Below are 22,809 nucleotides of genomic sequence, written 5' to 3'. Positions count from 1 at the left end.
TTTGCTGATTTCTCCCCCCATTCGTTTCTAGTTTAAATGCTTCTGAACCTGCTGATCTTTTACGCAAGCCTCTTTACCATGGTAAACATATAAAATGGCAATGTCTGGTTGAATATATGTAAAAAAATATGTAGGGAAGTGTGGCAGAGCACAGCTCTGCCCTTTAGAAATTGGCAGGGATGGGGTTAAATTCCCCTACCTGCCTGGATTCATTGTGTTCAGCTGACTGGGGTTGATTAGATGATTAGTTTAATTAACAATCAATCAGCGCCCAGCCACCTGACATAAAAGGAGGCCTCTGCTTCTCACTTGGGAGGAGGGAGTTGAGAAAGCAGGTTGGTGTGTGCGTGTGTGCGTGTGTGCGTGTGTGCGTGTGTGCGTGTGTGCGTGTGTGCGTGTGTGTGTTTGTTTGTTTGCAATGTACATTTTGTACCGTAGTACAATGTTTTTCTTTTTGGGTTTAAGCATTGTTTTCTCATCAATGGCCGGGATGCAATTTTCTTTTTTGCTTTGAGGGAAGTCGTTAGCCTAGTGCAGGAAAAAGTGGTGATCTAAACAGTAAATATTAAAATGAATGATACAAAAATAAATTGCAAATAGTAATTATATTATAATATTAGAGAGCAAAGAAGCCAGCAAGCAAAAGAACGTTGATTTAATGGTGGAAAATATTTAAAATACAACTATATTTTGTGTCCACTTATGTGCTATATACTATTTTTTTTTTTTTTTTTTAATTTTCAATTTGATGTGAATTTACACCCTGGCAGGTCAGTGAAGACCCACTTACAGAGTACTGGCAGTAACGGGAGCAGGTCTTGAACCTACTTCCCCAGCAAATAGTGTAGCCAGAGCCCTAGAGGAGGGAACTGCTGGCAACAAAGAAGGGGGGGTGGAGGTGAGGAGACCACCTCAACCACAGCCCCGACCACGGGCTCCCAGCCACCCAGATGCAATGTCTGGACTTTGGTCGCTGGGCCTGACTCCCAGGTCGCGGCACGGCCAGGCACATTGATAGGTTAGAGAAGGGTATGTAGCAGGGCAGCAGGAGAGAGCCCTGCACATTATTAAAAGGGGCAGGGAAAAGCCCTGCTTGTGTATATACATTTTGGTTGTTGTTGCTGCTGTTATTATTATAATGATTTATTAGATGTATATATGACGGCGAAAGCCATGTTATTGTTTATTTGTAGTTATTTAAAAATGTATTGATGGCGTAGCTGAATGTTTTGATCTGTTTGGTAGTGTGGATGGGGAGCCCCATCCACTATTAAAAAAACTTGCGCAGAAGGTGGCCATCTCCTAAATTAATTAGGTGATTAATTTGTTGCTAAATCGGGAGATGGTCATCTGCATAAAAATCTGCAGATCTCTGTACTCAGTGGGGGTGTTCTAGAGGAGAGAACGGACGCGAGAGAGGGAAATGAAACTGAAAATAAGTAGGATCAGTGAAGGCTACTGCCCAGCCTGATCATATTATTTTGTGTTTGTGATTTTTTTTGTTTACATCTTTTATTTCACTAAATTATTTATTTTTTTTGTTTCAATAATTTATTTATTTTTGTTAAATAAGCGTTCTTTGCCTCTCAGTACCTAGCCTGTGTTTCTTCCAAAGCGAGCGTCTCGATTCAACGCAGGACTGCTGAGCCCATCAGCTGCTTTTGTATGAAAAAAACTTAAGAATACACACGAGAAACAAATTCTCACACAACACAGTAACAACTCAATTACCATTAATTTAATAACATTTTCTCAACAAAACACGAAATGTAATTTTTAAACTTAAAGCTAGCAACCTGAGAGAGAACATAAGTAGCCGACTTAAGGTTGTTCGATCCCGGGAAGGGGCAAACGAGTCGTTGTTAGTAAGTAGTAATTATTATAAGCACGTACAATAAGTCACATTAATTAGTGTAATTACACAAGTGAATAAGCAAATACAAGTAATGCTACTTATCTGTTTGTAGATCTCTCTGCTTTCATGTCGGTGAAAGGAAAAATGATGACGAGGTTTGTGTCTGCAGTCTTTTGGGGGCAGGCAAGACTGTCACAGACACTGTCATTCAGCTTCGATATATCTTATTCAGGTTATCACTGTCTTTAGGTTAAATATCCATAAGGTAATGGTTACATTTCTATTTCAGGGAACCTATGAAGAGTGTGATAGAAAGTGGAGTGTAGGGACTTGTGGTGTTTACAGACTCACCGATGGTTTTGATGACGGCCTCCTGGAACTGGCGCTCTTCATGTTCCTTGATAATCTTGGAGCCGATATTGATGCAGGAATCATAACAGCCAGTGAGTTCGTAGTCTATACTCAGCCTGAGCTGTCTGAGCAAAGTGTTAAACACCTCCAGCACAGTGGGCCCTGGAAAGAAGCAGGGAGAGAGAATCAAAGAGGGACAGAGAGAAGAAACCTAAGACAGGAAGAAAATGGAAGGGTACAGTGTTGCCCTTTCCAGCTACTCTTAACAAGTTCAGGTGTGTGGAATTTGGCACTAGGTTTACATGGCTCTTTTTCATTGTTTTTTTTTCTTTATTCTGGCAAAAATTCAAAGTTGAGTTGAAAAGACTGACATGGTTAAACCATGGTTATTTCCTAATGATTTACGTGATCTGTTATTATCCAGCACACTTTTACACTTTTAAAATAAGGAATAATGGCAAGTAATGATGACATATCACTTTAAATAATAAAACACGCAGCCTTATAAAGACACATGGGAATACGACCCATTCGCATTACTGGTAGTCTGTAGTTTTTATAGGGCATGGTTTCAAATGCTTTGCTGGAGAGGAGGACAAATACTGTGTCAACTGGAGCGTCCTGGAGTTATATTTTTATATCTATGGGAGCTCCAGTTTGGCATAGACATATAGTGTCAGACAAAATGGCAGAGTACTATGCCCTGTAAAACGGAACGCAAAATATTTTTCTTCACTTAAAATGAAAACAAAATCTGTATATTGATGTGAGTAAATGGGGCCTGTCTTTCTATAACAGGTTAAACCCTAACTTTTTCCACACCTTTGCCTAAAAAAAAAGAGAAATTGAGATAAAATGCACTGACAACACAATTGTTTACACAATTTCTATACATTTAAATCTATAATGTTTATGACAATATCTACAGTAAATATTCCAATTACTCAGAGGCAGAGTTTTTTTTTTTAAGTAATAAAATGACAATACGTTAATATGTAACTGTGGAAGGGGTGTGGGTAATTCACTGACTAGGAGACAGACAGGTGTACTTGAAAACACCACACAGGTGCCCAGTTTTATTTGCAAACAGTTCTTGCTTTTTCCGGCAGAGGGACCCTGTTGACCGTGGGTTGCCTATCAACGATGACAGACAGCACCACGGAAATACCACAGCTGGTACGTGAACAGCAAGTGCACTCGCAGGTGCTCAAAGAAATAATAATGAAAACAGAAGGCAAAAAAAACAATGGAAAATAAAACAGTAATAAAACTACAAATAAAGGGTGCTGCACTTGGCAGCGTTATCCCGGTCGTCGCTACCCGCACGACCCGGATCACCGTCCTACTCTGTAGGCTTACTAGCCTGTTCTTTCACAATACGCTGGGGTCTGCCCAAAGGTACCCCGCTCTCTCTGTCTCGCTATGAAACTCTTTGTTTCGCCTGATTCCCGGTCCTGGATCAGAGCTTCCGCACTCTCGTTGCGTCTAAGTGGGCAGACTTGAGAAAACAACGGAGCGTTAATTTATAGGGCTAACAATCTCCCAAGACGCGCCTCTCAGCCATTCAGAGAGGGGGAAAGTCCACACACCCACTTTCCCACCTCCCAGTGTCACTGCCATGACTCACAGGCGGTTGTTGGACAACTGCCGCCCTCTTCCTGCAGCCCGTGAACACACCAGCAGAGTCAGCACAGATCTCTCCCTGTTACAGTAACTTATTTAAAAAGTACTTATAAAATTGCAATAAACTGAAGCATGGATTATTTTTTGTTATATTCTCTGTTGGTTGCCAGCTGTAAGATTTCTTTTAGTGTTTTACTCAGAAGTGAGTATTAATAACCATATATTTAAATTAAGGTTGTCAATTAATCGCAGTTAACTCCTATGATTAACGCGTTAATTTATTTGGAGATTAATTTTTTTAATGCACGTAAATCACACTCCTCGTCTTGACCCTCTTAGCATTCCGTAAAGGTTTATTGGTATCATTTTGTTCCTTAATATAATAATTGTCAGTTTAGATGCAAAACAACCGATTTTGGACCTCCCCTTACTGTGCTTTAGACAGGAGAACGTCGTCATTGCAGATAATCAAACCAACCTTAACTTGTCGCGTTGTATTTAAATATTTTTTGACATTTACTTTTTGAAACTTATTTTTGTATTAATACTCCAGGCCTTTACCAGCATCTAGTGTGTTGATTGCTTCCTGACTTCCCCTGGTAACAGAGGGGAAGGAAAATGTGTGCAGAAAATAAAAATAAATCCCTCTTTGCAATAAGTGTCTCTTTCTCTCATAGCTGATGTGAGGCAGTGATATGCGATGTAACAAAAGAATCGTACCGAATGTAGCATTGCCTGTTTTATACAGAATATTCTTCTCATTAGTGAAATTCGACTCCTATTACAGGTACTTTTTTTTTAAAAAATACATACATATATATTTACATATCACTGAATAAAACATTTTTGGTATATTAATGCTGACAGCCTATACATTATCAGGAACTGAAATTTTATCAAATTTATCTCAACCTGACAAACAGTCGCCAAAAGAAATAATATAAGAACATAAGAACATAAGAAAGTTTACAAACGAGAGGAGGCCATTCGGCCCATCTTGCTCGTTTGGTTGTTAGTAGCTTATTGATCCCAAAATCTCATCAAGCAGCTTCTTGAAGGATCCCAGGGTGTCAGCTTCAACAACATTACTGGGGAGTTGATTCCAGACCCTCACAATTCTCTGTGTAAAAAAGTGTGCCTCCTATTTTCTGTTCTGAATGCCCCTTTTTCTAAACTCCATTTGTGACCCCTGGTCCTTGTTTCTTTTTTCAGGCTGAAAAAGTCCCTTGCGTCGACACTGTCAATACCTTTTAGAATTTTGAATGCTTGAATTAGGTCGCCACGTAGTCTTCTTTGTTCAAGACTGAACAGATTCAATTCTTTTAGCCTGTCTGCATATGACATGCCTTTTAAGCCCGGAATAATTCTGGTCACTCTTCTTTGCACTCTTTCTAGAGCAGCAATATCTTTTTTATAGCGAGGTGACCAGAACTGCACACAATATTCAAGATGAGGTCTTACAAGTGCATTGTACAGTTTTAACATTACTTCCCTTGATTTAAATTCAACACTTTTCACAATGTATCCGAGTATCTTGTTAGCCTTTTTTATAGCTTCCCCACATTGCCTAGATGAAGACATTTCTGAGTCAACAAAAACTCCTAGGTCTTTTTCATAGATTCCTTCTCCAATTTCAATATCTCCCATATGATATTTATAATGTACATTTTTATTTCCTGCGTGCAGTACCTTACACTTTTCTCTATTAAATGTCATTTGCCATGTGTCTGCCCAGTTCTGAATCTTGTCTAGATCATTTTGAATGACCTTTGCTGCTGCAACAGTGTTTGCCACTCCTCCTATTTTTGTGTCGTCTGCAAATTTAACAAGTTTGCTTACTATACCAGAATCTAAATCATTAATGTAGATTAGGAATAGCAGAGGACCTAATACTGATCCCTGTGGTACACCGCTGGTTACCACACTCCATTCTGAGGTTTTTCCTCTAATCAGTACTTTCTGTTTTCTACATGTTAACCACTCCCTAATCCATGTACATGTGTTTCCTTGAATCCCAACTGCGTTCAGTTTGAGAATTAATCTTTTGTGCGGGACTTTGTCAAAAGCTTTCTGGAAATCTAAATAAACCATGTCATATGCTTTGCAATTATCCATTATCGATGTTGCATCCTCAAAAAAATCAAGCAAGTTAGTTAGGCACGATCTCCCTTTCCTAAAACCATGTTGACTGTCTCCCAGGACCCTGTTACCATATAGGTAATTTTCCATTTTGGATCTTATTATAGTTTCCATAAGTTTGCATATAATAGAAGTCAGGCTTACTGGTCTGTAGTTACCTGGTTCAGTTTTGTTTCCCTTTTTGTGGATCGGTATTACGTTTGCAATTTTCCAGTCTGTCGGTACCACCCCTGTGTCAAGAGACTGCTGCATGATCTTGGTTAGCGGTTTGTAAATTACTTCTTTCATTTCTTTGAGTACTACTGGGAGGATCTCATCCGGCCCAGGGGATTTGTTTATTTTAAGAGCTCCTAGTCCCTTTAACACTTCTGCCTCAGTTATGCTAAAGTTATTTAAAACTGGATAGGAACTGGATGACATGTGGGGCATGTTGTCAGTATCTTCCTTTGTAAAAACTTGTGAAAAGTAATCATTTAACATATTTGCTATTTTTTTTTCTTCCTCTATGATTTTGCCATTTGTATCTCTTAAACATTTAATCTCCTCTTTGAATGTTCTCTTGCTGTTGTAATATTGGAAAAACATTTTGGAATTGGTTTTAGCTCCCTTAGCAATGTTCATTTCTATTTCTCTCTTGGCCTTTCTAACTTCCTTTTTGACTTGCATTTGCAGTTCTGTGTACTCTTTCTGTGTACTTTCTTTTTGGTCCTTTTTTAATGCTCTGTAAAGTGCCTTTTTTCGCTGAATATTTTTTTTAATTGATGTATTAAACCATTTTGGCAATTTAGTTTTACATTTAGATTTGTCTACTTTAGGGATATAATTGTTTTGCGCCTCTAGTACTACGTTTTTGAAGAACAACCATCCTTCTTCTGTGGGTGTTTTCTCTATATATATTTACATATTGCAGATAAAAAAAAGCTGCAGATAATCAAACCAACCTTAACTTGTCGCGTTGTATTTAAATATTTTTTGACATTTACTTTTTGAAACTTATTTTTGTATTAATACTCCAGGCCTTTACCAGCATCTAGTGTGTTGATTGCTTCCTGACTTCCCCTGGTAACAGAGGGGAAGGAAAATGTGTGCAGAAAATAAAAATAAATCCCTCTTTGCAATAAGTGTCTCTTTCTCTCATAGCTGATGTGAGGCAGTGATATGCGATGTAACAAAAGAATCGTACCGAATGTAGCATTGCCTGTTTTATACAGAATATTCTTCTCATTAGTGAAATTCGACTCCTATTACAGGTACTTTTTTTTTAAAAAATACATACATATATATTTACATATCACTGAATAAAACATTTTTGGTATATTAATGCTGACAGCCTATACATTATCAGGAACTGAAATTTTATCAAATTTATCTCAACCTGACAAACAGTCGCCAAAAGAAATAATATAGTCATGTATAATAATGTATCCATTTGTGTGTTTATATATGCAGTTTTTAACGTGGTTTAAATTATATTAAACCACTGACGGCTCATACCTATAGAGTGATTACAGATTGATACAGTGCACTTTATTTATAAGAATCACATCCGTCCAGGATGATTTTGATTCTTATAAGCGTCTTACTCTTAAAAGCGGACCAATATGATTACAACTGGCAAAAGTATGCCTCTGCACATCAGCAGTTTAAATAGTCAAAGGTACGCAATTAGAACATAAGAAAGTTTACAAACGAGAGGAGGCCATTCGGCCCATCTTGCTCGTTTGGTTGTTAGTAGCTTATTGATCCCAGAATCTCATCAAGCAGCTTCTTGAAGGATCCCAGGGTGTCAGCTTCAACAACATTACTGGGGAGTTGATTCCAGACCCTCACAATTCTCTGTGTAAAAAAGTGTCTCCTATTTTCTGTTCTGAATGCCCCTTTTTCTAAACTCCATTTGTGACCCCTGGTCCTTGTTTCTTTTTTCAGGCTGAAAAAGTCCCTTGCGTCGACACTGTCAATACCTTTTAGAATTTTGAATGCTTGAATTAGGTCGCCACGTAGTCTTCTTTGTTCAAGACTGAACAGATTCAATTCTTTTAGCCTGTCTGCATATGACATGCCTTTTAAGCCCGGAATAATTCTGGTCGCTCTTCTTTGCACTCTTTCTAGAGCAGCAATATCTTTTTTATAGCGAGGTGACCAGAACTGCACACAGTATTCAAGATGAGGTCTTACTAGTGCATTGTACAGTTTTAACATTACTTCCCTTGATTTAAATTCAACACTTTTCACAATGTATCCAAACATCTTGTTAGCCTTTTTTATAGCTTCCCCACATTGTCTAGATGAAGACATTTCTGAGTCAACAAAAACTCCTAGGTCTTTTTCATAGATTCCTTCTCCAATTTCAGTATCTCCCATATGATATTTATAATGTACATTTTTATATCCTGCATGCAGTACCTTACACTTTTCTCTATTAAATGTCATTTGCCATGTGTCTGCCCAGTTCTGAATCTTGTCTAGATCATTTTGAATGACCTTTGCTGCTGCAACAGTGTTTGCCACTCCTCCTACTTTTGTGTCGTCTGCAAATTTAACAAGTTTGCTTACTATACCAGAATCTAAATCATTAATGTAGATTAGGAATAGCAGAGGACCTAATTTACTAGGGACAATACATCAAAACAAGTCTTTGTGTGTAACAACTTGTTATATGATCACGATTATGTTGTTGTTTACTCAAGGCTGCAGAATCCTACTTTACTTCAGTATACTTGAGAAGTGATCATCTCGTGAGGGTGCCTAGTTTAACTACCGTGTGGTGTTACATGTTATGGCCTTTGAATTAAAATGGCATTACAGTATAGTATTTTACTGTCAGGACTATCACTGCATTTGCGGCTTGCTTTTTTTCAGTTACGATGCAAATCTCACAGTTTTCACTAAGCGGAGATGCATAGCTCAGCTTCCTCTACACGGATATCGCAGAATAACAGTGCTGTACTCACTATGTATTCAATAAATGTGTATTCACTTGATTAAAACAAATTTTCACTAACAGAGAACACAAATACCTGTAACAATGCAGTCGCGCATGTTTCTTTTTCCTGCCATATCGACACACACAAACTGCACAAATTGCTTTTTTTTCTACTGGGAGTCGCTGAAGACCAGGGATTATACTGCACACGCTGCCTAATCACACAAGACGTGATCAAATTCCAATTCATAACAAATTTATTGGCTGTACACGTCACTGATACAGTATCACATTACATAGTCAGTTTGCCTCGAAATTATTCTTTTAAGCAGATTGCTTGATTCTTACAAGCAGAGCATTTTAGCATAGATAGTATAGGAATTATTTTGTCCCAGTGGTTTTGATCATTATATGCGGTTGATTCCTATATCAGTAATTCTTATAAACAGAGTGCACTGTATAAAACATTTATGGATTATGCCTACTATAATTTTTTTAAAACATAATTATTATTATAAACAGTGTAGGACATATTCCCTGAATATGAAAATACATGAACATGTATTAGAAATGTAAGTGGATTCATTAATGAAACTGTGTCTTGAGAAACAGGGCAAACTGCTGTGTCTTGAGAAGGGGGCCTCTGGCTTGCAGACATACTGAACTATGTGACCTACTGATTAGAGGATCGGTGCCTGAACTGGATTAGGCCGAGCAGACAGTTGAGTTATGTATAGATAATTCACACGTGCAACAACAATCGTTTTGACGCAAGAAAGACAAACTAGCGATGTCCCAGCGGAAAAGAACATTAAATCATCAAATGGACTGGGAGTTTAAAGAGGCAAGCTACACAAATGACCTCATGAAAGTAGCTTCTCAGCAGAGTGAAAAAGACTTTAAATATCTAAGCCAAATTGAACATTTTGCGCTCCACATGGAATGCTAAACAAGGTGCTGTCACTGTGCTAAGCAAAGCTGCAACTCCGGGAACCTGCCTAAAAATGGAACCAAGAAGATGAAGTAAGCTACAAGCGAGTCAACAACCACAAGCAACGAGACTGAGGCCCGGCTGAAGTACTGCCATAAAACGTACAGCGACTGTTATCAGACAAACCAGTCTAGGTCTGCTGTACACCTAAAACCACAGTATCCAAAAGAAACTATGCCTTGCTACCTGCGTAGCTCAAAGATTCAACAAAGACCACAGAGCGGACGGGCACTGTTGTGGATCCTATACCGAGGACTGAAGACTTTGTTGCAGCTGTTTGTTGATTCTATCGAGAATTGAAAGCTTTGCTACCGAGTTGATCCAATGTGGGATTGAAGACTTTGTTGCGGAGAGGAGAGTTTTGTACTAGACACTTCAACAGATTGAGTTTCCAAACCAGCGGACCAAAAGTCTAAGCTTCAAGGAACTGTTGAATATAATTTCAGTTGCATTTTCCTTTCATGGAACAGTTTGCACACATTGTGTGAAATAACTTTTAATGAAACTGGATTAAGTAACTATAAGTAATCTACCTCACTGTTGTATGAAGAATTTCTTTAAATGTAAACTTACCATGTACTTAATCTATATACCATTAATAAGCTTAATGTGATATAGTCTAAGATTGTCTGCACTATCTGAGATGTACTCTGTGTTGGGATGTGGGCGTGTGTGTGTAAGTGACTAGTTAGTCATAGCCTGCTTGCCTTCTGTCTGCTGCTAATGTGTGAGGAGACAGGCGGTGTCGTATTTCAATTGCCTGTTAGTCAAGCATGAGTGCAGTGAGAGGGTTTTTAATTGTGTTTTGTGCTTCAAGACTCTGATTTCTGTTTATTATTTGTGTACTTAATAAAATACTACTATTGATTAACCATTTCTTGTGCCTGCGTGTGAATGTGTGTTCACAGTAAAGCCTCGATCTTTGTAACATGTCAATTTAAATATTGTTAGTAGACAACTAATCAAATTATATATTTTTTTTTTTTCTTTGCTCATTCTTCATCGGAAAATTGCTCCATTTCTGATAAGTTTGTTGTGGATTGTCGATGGACTGCAATCTTCAAGTCTCTCCATAAATTTTCGATTGGATTCAAGTCAGGACTTTGACTGGGCCACTCAAGAACATTAATTCTCTTCTTGTTCAACCACTCCAGTGTGGCTTTGGCTTTGTGCTTCAGGTCACTCTCCTGCTGAAATGTGAATTTCTTCTCCAGTTTCAGTCTTCCCCAAGGACTCGCCTATACTTTGCACAATCCATTCTCCCCTCTATCCTGACAAGCTTCCTAGTTCCTGCTGAAGAGAAGCATAACATGATGCTGCCACCACCACGATTGACACTTGGGGTGGTGTTGACTGGGTGATGTGCAGTGTTGGGCTTGCGCCAGACGTAACACTTGGAATTTAGACCGAGAAGTTCAATTTTTGTCTCGTCTGACCACAAAACCTTTTTCCACATCTGCAGTATCATCTACCTGCTTTTTCGCAAACTCCATACATGCTTAAAGATAAGGCGTTTTGATTAATGGCTTCTTTCTTGCCAGGCCAGCTTTGTATAGGGTGGCTTATTGTTGATACTTGAACACTGACTCCCATCTCAGACACACAACTTTGCAGATCTCTCAAGGTCATTGTTGGCTTCAGAGTGACATCCCGTATTTACAGTATAATTGTAAATCTCGAAAAACTACTCACTTCTAAGTCTTTTGTAGTCATCTTTGTATTACTTTAGTATAAATACATGTTAATTTGGATTCATATGTTTTTTTTCTGACTTTATGTGAACGAAAAGACACACATTTGCCCATTTGCCCATTTGAAATAGTGATATTTTGAAATATCACTGTCCTGCCCACAAAAGCAAAGTTTGTGGGGAATAATAGCCATGTTCTATACTATTGAGGCATAAGCAATTAGGAAATAACACTTACTACCCAGGAACAAAAAAATAAATAAATAAATTGTTACACAGTGTAATCAGCGCCTTTGAAATTTTCTTGTACCCTTCTCCTGTTCTGTGCCTCGCTACCACTTTATCCCCGACTTCTTTTGAAAGCTCCTTGGTCTTCATGCTTTGTTAGATCACTATGTGAGTTGCAGCTTGAAAGTCTTTATATACCCGTGGGAAATTATCTACAATTTAAACCACTTTGAGTACACACAGGCTGAAACCATTTCACTAATTTTCTGACCTTTCAGACAAATCATTTGCACCTAAGCTAATAGGGCTGCAGTAGCAAAGGGGTTGAATACTTATGCAACTGAGATTAATCTATTTTTCTCTGTAAATATTACATATGTATATTCTCTATGCATTTTTTAACTTTATCAATGTAGAATAGTTTGTATAGATTCTACATGTAAAGTCTAATTTGAAAGCATCGTGGAGTACGCTAGGTACCAACAAAATGTGAAAACTTTTCAATTCAAGCAGCTCGGCTTTGTTTGATGGCTTGTGACCATCCATCTTCCTCTTGATCACATTCCAGAGGTTTTCAATGGGGTTCAGGTCTGGAGATTGGGCTGGCCATGACAGGGTCTTGATCTGGTGGTCCTCCTTCCACACCTTGATTGACCTGGCTGTGTGGCATGGAGCATTGTCCTGCTGGAAAAACCAATCCTCAGAGTTGGAACGTTGTCAGAGCAGAAGGAAGCAAGTTTTCTTCCAGGGCAACCTTGTACTTGGCTTGATTCATGCGCCCTTCACAAAGACAAATCTGCCCGATTCCAGCCTTGCTGAAGCACCCCCAGATGAGTCCAATTTTCAGCTTTGCCCAACACCTGGTCGTCTAATGGTTAGACGAAGACCTGGAGAGGCCTACAATACCTCTGGAATGTGATCAAGAGGAAGATGGATGGTCACAAGCCATCAAACAAAGCCGAGCTGCTTGAATTTTTGCGCCAGGAGTGGCATAAAGTCACCCAACATCAATGTGAAAGACTGGTGGAGAGCATGCCAAGACGCATGAAAGCTGTGCTTGAAAATCAGGGTTATTCCACCAAATATTGATTTCTGAACTCTTCCTAAGTTAAAACATTAGTATTGTGTTTAAAAATGAATCTGAACTTATTTTCTTTGCATTATTTGAGGTCTGACAACACTGCATATTTTTTGTTATTTTGACCAGTTGTCATTTTCTGCAAATAAATGCTCTAAATGACAGTATTTTTATTTGGAATTTGGGAGAAATGTTGTCAGTAGTTTATAGAATAAAACAAAAATGTTCATTTTACCCAAACACATACCTATAAATAGTAAAACCAGAGAAACTGATAATTTTGCAGTGGTCTCTTAATTTTTTCCAGAGCTGTACATTATATATATATGTGTGTGTGTGTGTGTGTGTGTGTGTGTGTGTGTATATATATATATATATATATATATATATAGGTAAGCTATTGTAAACTATTAGAACAAGACATAGAGCCTATATTTAAACTGTTTTATAATTATACATGTTAAAAATGAACAGATATATTTAGCTGCTTGTATTTATGGCAAAAATGAACAGGTATTGTTTACTTGTTGCATTTACTTCAGAAAATGAATACAAAGAATAACATAGTATTATATTGTGTGCTTGACATTAATTTATACATTTGTTTTACAACAGTCAGACAAAAATAACACTTTGCATCTGTACTAGTAAAAACATTTTTGTAGAAAAAAATATATAATGTGACTAAAAGGGGAGATCTGTGCTGACTCTTCTGGCACATTCATAGTGCTGCAGGAAGAGGGCAGCAGCCTTACAATATCCGCCTGTCGGTCATGGCAGTGACACCGAGAGGTGGGAGAGAGGGTGTGTTGGCTTTTCCTCTCTCTGAGTGGCTGAGAGGTGGGCCTTGGGGGATTGCTGGCCCTATAAAGATTACGCTCTGTGTTCCCTCGGGCTGCCCCCTCTGAGACAAAATGAGCCAGCTGGTGTAATCTCTGCCACCAGACAGAGCATGGCCAGAGAAAAAGAAAACCAAACGAAACAAATCATTAATTAAAAAGAGAAAAAAAACAAACAACCAAAAGAAAAGAGAAAGATTAGAGAGATCGGGGAATCCTTGGGCAGACCCCAAATTTGCCCAATAGGTAGAAGGAACACAACAGTGTAGGACAGAGACCCGGGCGGATAGCGACGGTCGGGGTAACGCTGCCGAGTGCAGCACCTTTATTTGTAGTTTTATTACTGTTTTTACTTTCCCTGTTTCTTTCGCCTTTTGTTTTCACTATTATTTTTAGTACTTGCATGTGCACTGGACCCTATATCAGAACTGGTAAACCTGTGGTCCTGTTTACTGCACTATTCAGGCCACAGACAACAGCGCCCTCTGCGGGTTAGAAAAAATCAGTGCGCCTGAGCGGCATTACAAATAAAGTTCTGTCTCCGTGTCAGTGGATTGCCCACCACCCTTCCACAGTGACATTAACTTTTATAGACACTTGCTGTCAAACATTGCATATTATAAGTTCTACCTATACTGTACTGTAGAAAAGAAAACGTAGCTTAAGCAATGTCAACTACAACAACTTTTATTAAGTTTTTATTTTAAGCATCTACTGCTAAATACAGCACATCTTAAATTGTTCAGCTCACTTAATCAAGAAAAAAAAATTAATAAAAATAAGATTTCCTGTTACAAAATTCAGTCAAACTTAAATTTGTTACTTAACAAATGCCACTGAATACACCCGCAACCAATGCAGATTAAGCAAGATAAACAAAAGTTAACAATTTGGAGTTCATTGTGTAATAATAATAATAACAACAACACCACCACGTGGTGAACACTCCAGAGTCTTAAATATTAAAAGGAGAGAGCATTTTTAAAAAAGCAACAGAATAATATTCTACTCCCAGTTCATCGTTGGATTTAATGTAGCATCAAGTATGTTTTGCTACACACAACTCTGCTATCCTATTGTTGTCAACAGATTTTAATTAAAAAAATAAATAAATACAAAACACAGCTCTTTTTTTTTAGATCTGTTTACTGCAAGTTGACGCATGTTACACAGCACTGGAAAAATGACTGTCTCAGTGTTCTTGTGTCATTAGCATAGTAAGTGCACCTGACCAAACATTAAATTCTGTGCTGGAAGAAACTGCGGATTGCCATTATGTTTTTTTTCGTACACTGGTGCCGTGTACTAAACAGACTCCATTGTGATTTAGCAGTTGGTTCAAAGTATTTATCAGTTAATGCTGGAGTTTATCTGTATAATTCTATGTAAATAAATATAAAACTATAAAGGGGCAACAATATTAATCCAGAAATAGGACAACAGTGTTTTTTATGCTGGGTTGTTTTTTTTGGATTATGTTGTTATTATTATTACTAATAATAATAATAATACAAATTTCACTTACATAGCGCTCTTCGTGCAAGCATTCCAGGGTGCTTACAAAATAAATATATAAACAAAGCCTGTGTCTGATATATAATCCAGCTACAAAAAAACAGACCCAAACAAATATGTTCAAACAAGATTTAAAAGATTCAGTTTTGTTCATATTCCTGATATGAATCGGGAGCAAGTTCCAAGCACAAGGGGCATTATAACTAAGTGCCCTGGCTCCGACAGAGTTCAAACAAATTTTATGGACTGTCAGAAGATTTGCATTTTTCAACTCAGGGAACAACCAAGAACATATGGAGTCAGCAGATCTGGAAGATAAGAAGGTCCAAGACCATGTAAGGCCTTATAGGTAGTAATAATAATAATAATAATAGTAATAATAATAATAATAATAATAATAATAATAATAATCATTAGTAATAAAACAAATGAATGAGCAGCTATTGTGTCAATTAAATATGCGATTAAAACCAAGATGAACTAAGATTAAAATGTCTAATCGTGCGATTAATCACAATTTTCTTTTTTTTTTTTTTAATTGCTTGACAGCCCAGATTTATATATATGGTGACAAAGGGTGGGGGAAAATAATCGAGGGCAGGCGTATACAGTGCTATAGAAAGTCTACACCCCCTTTCAAAATGTTCACCTTTTGTTGCCTTATAGCCTGGAATTAAAATGCATTAAAATGTTTGCATTTTTGATTTTTTATTTATCTACACATCCTACCCCACAACTTCCAAGTGACAAAAATATTCTTGAAATTTGTAGAAAATTAATTAAAAATAAAATAGCTTGGTTGGATAAGTGTAATCGCTTGTAATAGCAATCCTAAATTAGCTCAGGTGTAACCAATCGCCTTCAAAATCACACACCAAGTGGCCTCCACCTGTGTTAAATTATAGTGAGTCACATGATTTCAGGATAAAGTTCTGTAGGTTCCCTCTGCTGGGTAGTGCATTTCAAAGCAAAGACTCAACCATGAGCACCAAAGCGCCTTTCAAAAGAACTCCGGGACAAAGTTGTTGAAAGGCACAGATCTGGATATGGGTATAAAAAAAATATCAAAAGCCTTGAATATCCCTTGGAGCACAGTCAAGATGATTATTAAGAAGTGGAAGCTGCATGGCACCACCAAAACCCTGTCAAGATCACGACGTCCCTCTAAACTGGATGACCAAGTAAGAAGGAGACTGATCAGAGAGGCTACCAAGATGCCAATGGCGACTTTGCAAGAGCTACAGACTTTTATGGCCAGGACTGGTCAAAGGGTGCCTGTGACAACAATATCCCAAGCACTCCACAAATATGGCCTGTATGGTAGGGTGACAAGAAGGAAGCTATTACTCAAGAAAGCCCACCTTGAATCCCGTATGAAAAAAAAACACTCAGGAGATTCTGTAACCATGTGGCAAAACGTTTTGTGGTCTGACGAAACTAAAATGGAACTTTTTGGCCTAAATGTGATTTAGGTGATGGCAGCATCATGTAATGGGTATGTTTTTCATCGGCAGAGACGGGGGCACTTGTCAGGATAGAAGGTAAAATGAATGGAGCAAAGTACAGAGAAGTCCTTGAGGAGAACCTGCTGCCCTCTGCAAGAAAACTGAAACTGGGACGGAAGTTCACCTTTCAGCATGACAACGACCCAAAGTACACAGCCAAAGCTACACTGGAGTGGCTAACGAACAAAAAGGTAAATGTTATTGAGTGGCCCAGTCACAGCCCCAACCTAAATCCAACCAAAAATGTGTGGCATAACTTGAAGATTGCTGTCCATCAACACTCCCCAAGGACCTTGACAGAGCTTGAGCAGTTTTGTAAAGAAGAATGGTCAAATATTGTCAAATCTAGGTGTGCAAATTTGGTAGAGATCTATCCCAACAGACTCACAGATGTAATTGCTGCCAAAAGTGCTTCCACCAAGTATTAACTCATGGAAGTGGAGACTTATCCAATTATGATTCAGTTTTGTATTTTTAATATAGAACACTTTTTTTCAATAAAAACTTTTTTCCCCTTAACAGTGTGGAGTATGGTGTGTAGATAAGTGTAAAAAAATTCTCATTTAAAAATACATGAAACTCTGAGTCACTGACACAACAAAATGTGAAAAAAGTTAAAGTGGGTGTATACTTTTTATAGGTACTATAGGTCCCAGAATCAGACGTAGTCTGTATCCTCTTTAAAAATAAGCAACTGGAAAATTATGACTGATTTGTTAACTGGTGGCCATCTTGGCTCAAAGGACATCATAGCAAGACACTGCAAGTCAGAATGGAAGCTCGTTAGGAGAAATGGGAGACAGCTTTTACTTAGCATCAGGTGCAGAGAGCATATGGACACACAAGAGAACTTGAGGGTGAGTGGACAGGAGGGGGTGACCTGTAAAGGTGAGCGTTGTCCTGTGTTTACTAAAAAAAGAAAACTTTGACTTTGTTCGGTAAGCAGGTTAGCTTCCTGGCTTCTAGTTAGGGAAACAAACTTTATGTTAGTTAGTGCTCCGAGAAGGTTTTTTTTTGTTTTTGTTCTGTGTGCTGACAATAAAATTCCAGGTACTGCACTGGATAAAATTACAGCTGCGCTTTGGAAAATATCGCTGCTACTTTAGTACATCTTTCATTTTATTATTATTATTATTATTATTATTATTATTATTATTAAAGTTATCCAGGTGCCCGCATTCTATACCATATGTAATAGTGTGGGGTTCTGAAACACTGTCTGTGGGATCTTTTCCACGGTCTTCTCAGACAGAAGTATTTGACACACCAGCGTAACTGTAATTCCCTTCCAATGGAATAACAACCATTACCGAATGGGAAAGAACCCTCTCTGAGCATCAATCACTGAGCATGCATACAAAAAGCTGCCCTGTCAGGGCCCTGCTATGAGGGGGAAGTCCCCCCCACCTCCTGTTGAAGGGGGACATCCTCACAGTAACATATCGCCATTTTCTCTCTCACTTCACTGAGACAGGTCACAGAGTGCTTTGTGCTTTCTTTGCCCGAATTTGGCTAATTTGTCGTTTTTTTCGCCGTCAAATTTATTTTCCACAGTGGAATCACGATTTCGAGCGTTTTTTGAGAGTGCCAATACCTGATTCTCACATCAGTTTACTGACTAGAGCTGGTTTCGACCCCTCTTCGGGAGATTGGTAAGCGGCCATTACTCTCTTTCACTGCATGAGGCCTTGTGTAGTTTTCATATACCGTGTGGGGAGATGTTCTGGTACTGGAAAAAGACCCCACGAGCTTGCGGCGTTGTCCTCTACGCTAATTTAATCGGCCACAGCGACAGCGCTCTCCTCGACGCTTGATCCCGGCACTCAAGGTTGACTAGCTTCGGAGACTGAATCGGCAGCATTTCGACTGCGGTTTTCCTGCAGACTTTGAGGCTGAGAAAAACAGCGCCTCTCCTCGCCGCCGTTCCCGGCACCGATTGATTGACTTCGGTGGAACCTACAGCCCCTCGGCCATGCACACCACGTTCTGCGCCACCACAGCCCGGTGGATGACCTTTTCCAAGCTGGGCACCGACGTGGCTTCGACTCAGCACCAACTGTTCGGCACCGACAGCGCTCATCCCTCGACCGCCGATCCGCCAAAAACCGTTGACTAGTCTGATCGAAGCGTTCGGCAGGAGCTCGCACCGTACGGCTTGTGACCCGTAGCTGGCATCGACAGAGGAGCGGCGGCAAGGACCGTTGCTAACTAAACGATTGATTTGCCACAAACCGCTAACCAAGAACATGCAACAGTCTCTTGACACACGGGTTGTACCGACAGACTGGAAAATTGCAAACGTAATACCGATCCACAGAAAGGGAACAAAACTGAACCTGGTAACTACAGACCAATAAGCCTGACTTCTATTATATGCAAACTTATGGAAACTATAATAAGATCCAAAATGGAAAATTACCTATATGGTAACAGTATCCTGGGAGACAGTCAACATGGTTTTAGGAAAGGGAGATTGTGTCTAACTAACCTGCTCGACTTTTTTTTGAGGATGCAACATTGATAATGGATAATTGCAAAGCATATGACATGGTTTATTTCGATTTCCAGAAAGCTTTTGAACGCAGTAGGGATTCAAGGAAACACATGTACATGGATTAGGGAGTGGTTAACATGTAGAAAACAGAAAGTACTGATTAGAGGAGAAACCTCAGAATGGAGTGAGGTAACCAGTGGAGTACCACATGGATCAGTATTAGGTCCTCTGCTATTCCTAATCTACATTAATGATTTAGATTCTGGTATAGTAAGCAAACTTGTTATTCGCAGACGACACAAAAATAGGAGGAGTGGCAAAAACTGTTGCAGCGGCAAAGGTCATTCTAAATGATCTAGACAAGATTCAGAACTGGGCAGACACATGGCAAATTACATTTAATAGAGAAAAGTGTAAGATACTGCATGCAGGAAATAAAAATGTGCATTATAAATATCATATTGGAGATACTGAAATTGGAGAAGGAATCTATGAAAAAGACCTAGGAGTTTTTGTTGACTCAGAAATGTCTTCATCTAGACAATGTGGGGAAGCTATAAAGAAAGGCCAACAAGATGTTTGGATACATTGTGAAAAGTGTTGAATTTAAATCAAGGGAAGTAATGTTAAAACTGTACAATGATTAGTAAGACCTCATCTTGAATATTGTGCTGCTTGATGAGATTCTGGGATCAATAAGCTACTAACATCCAAATGAGCAAGATGGGCTGAATGGCCTCCTGTTGTTTGTAAACTTTCTTATGTTCTTATGTTCTTAACCTCTTTGGAGCCATCTACAGCCCGGCACCAACCGCGCTACTATCGGCACCGAGTGCAGCAGCCCCGCCTATGACGCCATCTCAGTGCAGCCGACGGTCCGCCGCTGGTTTCCACTAGTGCGACCAGTGTGCAGTGAAGCTGCCCAGAAAGGACGAGCACTGGTCCTGCGCCAGATACTTAGGGCCAGAGCATGTGGCCAAAGCACTGGCAAGTGAGCTGGACTGCTCTCTGAACAGGAAGTTCTCTAAAAGAACTAAGTGCTGGAGAGCAGCCCTATCCCCAGCAGAGTCACTGGGCAAAGGGTCTCCGCAGAGGTCCTCTCGGACCCCACCTGCTACAGTGACCATAGAGCTCTCCCACACACCATCATTCGTGCAAGGGGGGATAAGGACCCAACCTGCCCGTCGAAGCCTTGCAGAACGGATGCCATGCTCAAGAAGGCATACACATCAGCGGCGCTGTCAGTAAGAGCAGAAAACGCCATGACGAAACTGGTGCTCTATCAAACCCAGTTAGCAGAGAGGCTGCAGGAAAGATCCACAGAAACAGACATAGGGGAGCTCCAGGCAGTGGCAAAGGCAATGACTGACCTAATGAGGGAGTTAGGCCAGGTATCAGGGAAGTCGCTGACGGTTATGGTGGCCGCTTGCCAGCATTTGTGGCTGATGAAAGCCAAGGTCATGGAGACTGACAGGATGGCGCTACTGGACGCCCCCATTACACGGGGGCAGACATTTGGGGCGACCATTGAAGTGAGCCTTAAGAGGTCCCACAAGGCTACGGAGGTCGCCTCAAAATTTCTGCGCCTTCTGGCTTACCGTCAGCGCCCAAGGTGGCATGCACAGCCCTCCACCCCAGACTAGACAAGCAGGCAGAGGCAGAGTCTGCGGCAAGGGACCACCGCCGGCCAGGGGTAACCAGTTCTCCGACTGGAGACCCGCCCCCTCCCAAGCCCAAGGGAGACCGCCCCTGAGAGGCCCCGGCTGCCACCAAACCCTACTACAACCGGACTGACCAACGGCAATGACCCATGGCAAGGCTGCACCCAGCACTCCTGAGTGCTATCGACAATGAGACACGGATATGCTCTACAATTCCGCATAGGTCCGTCACCCTTCAAGGGTGTGCTCTGCACCACTGTCGAGCCAGCAAGAGCGATACGCCTTCAACAGGAGATCGACAATCTTCAACAGAAGAACACTGTGCGCTTGGTAAGTCCAAGCGGTGCTCTCAGCGGCTTTTACTCCAGGTACTTCCTCGTGCCCAAGAGGGACAGCGGTCTTAGACCAATTCTGGACCTCAGGGTCCTCAACTTGTTCCTCAGAGGAAGTTCAACATGTTGACAGCACAGCGTATCCTCCAGTCCATCCAACCGGGCGACTGGTTCACATCGATCGACCTGCAAGACGCCTACTTTCACGTCCCGATTCGTCCTGCACACAAAAATATCTGCGCTTCGCCTTTCAAGGCAACATGTACGAATTCTGCGTGCTGCCATTTGGCCTCTCACTGGCGCCCCGCACTTTTTCAAAGTGCATGGATGCAGCACTGGCTCCACTCAGGCTGCGTGATATTCGGATCCTGAACTATCTGGACGATTGGCTACTTTGCGCGCATCCCAAAGCACGCGCAGAGGCACAAACAAAACAGGTCATAGATCATGTAACGAAGTTAAGGCTCTCAGTACATCAACAGAAGAGCAACTTCGTACAGTCTCAGTCCACAGTGTTCCTGGGGATCAAACTGAACTCTGTGAGCATGCTTGCCTCACTGTCGGAAGACAGGATTCGGTCGTTGGAGGCCACACTCTCCCTATTCAGAGAGAATGCTCTCCTACAGGTAAAAATATATCGAAGGTTGCTGGGGCTGATGGCAGCCACCTCGAGAATCCTTCCACTAGGGTTGCTGAGAATGCGCCCGCTTCAAGCCTGGGTAAATACACTCAAGGTGCACCCGGTCCTAGATTGGTATCGGCTGGTGCGAGTGTCCAGACAATGCTGGAAGACACTGGAGTGGTGGCTCCGTCCTGGCAATCTGCGACTCGGATCCCCTCACAGAAGGGAAGTGGTCACCACAGACGGTTCCAGCCTGGGCTGGGAAGCAGTCTAGAATAGGAGATGAATAAGAGGTCAGAGGAAGGGACATTGGCAGCAAGCGCACATCAATGCCCAAGAGGTGCAAGCAGTGAACCGCCTCTCATTTTCGACAGTAATTAGCGCACAAACATGTGCCGGTCCAGACGGACAATACCACAGTGGTAGCCTACATAAACCACCAAGGCGGCCTGCGCTCGCCGGGCTTTCACCACACAGTGCACAGACTCTTGTCCTGGACGCACAGAAACTTGCGTTCCATCAGGGTGGTTCACCTTCCCGGTGTGGACAACAAGGCAGCAGACCTCCTGTCCAGAAGAGCTCCAGACAGCTCGGAATAGAGACTGCATCCTCAAGTGGTGAAACAGATTTGGGAGAGGTTTCGTACTGCACGAATGGAGAGAATGGACTATGGAGAGAGACGGGGGCCCCCTGGGAGTAGATGCGCTAGCTCACCCCTGGCCACAGGGGCTCTTGTATGAGTTCCCTCCGCTACCATTAATACACCACTAGAGAGGATCAGGGTGGAGAGAACACAGGTTTTGCTGGTTGCACCCAGGTGGCCGAGATGCCCCTGGTTTGCTCTCCTCTCCGACACGTTATCGGGTCAGCCGCGACAGCTCCCACTGTGCAAGGACCTCCTGAGCGGTATCTTCATTCCTTATCAACCAGCCGGTGGTTTTGGAAACTTTCAGACCTCTTCCT

The 22,809-nt window shown here is 40.8% G+C and overlaps 1 protein-coding gene across 3 annotated transcripts in view; it reads right to left on the bottom strand.

Annotated features, from left to right (window-relative positions):
• LOC121316004 (protein EFR3 homolog B) overlaps positions 1 to 22,809 on the bottom strand; it is a 253,193-nt gene that overhangs the window by 102,406 nt on the left and 127,978 nt on the right. For all 3 annotated transcript variants that reach the window (XM_041250675.1, XM_041250674.1, XM_041250676.1), the window contains one exon: positions 2,207 to 2,368. In XM_041250675.1, the coding sequence (XP_041106609.1) occupies positions 2,207 to 2,368 (162 nt within the window). The remainder of the gene's footprint in view (positions 1 to 2,206; positions 2,369 to 22,809) is intronic.

This window comes from Polyodon spathula, chromosome 5 (genome assembly GCF_017654505.1).
Source record: "Polyodon spathula isolate WHYD16114869_AA chromosome 5, ASM1765450v1, whole genome shotgun sequence".
NCBI lineage: Eukaryota > Metazoa > Chordata > Actinopteri > Acipenseriformes > Polyodontidae > Polyodon > Polyodon spathula.
The sequence above is the reverse complement of the archived record's forward strand: the minus strand, read 5'-3'. Positions and strand labels throughout refer to the sequence as shown.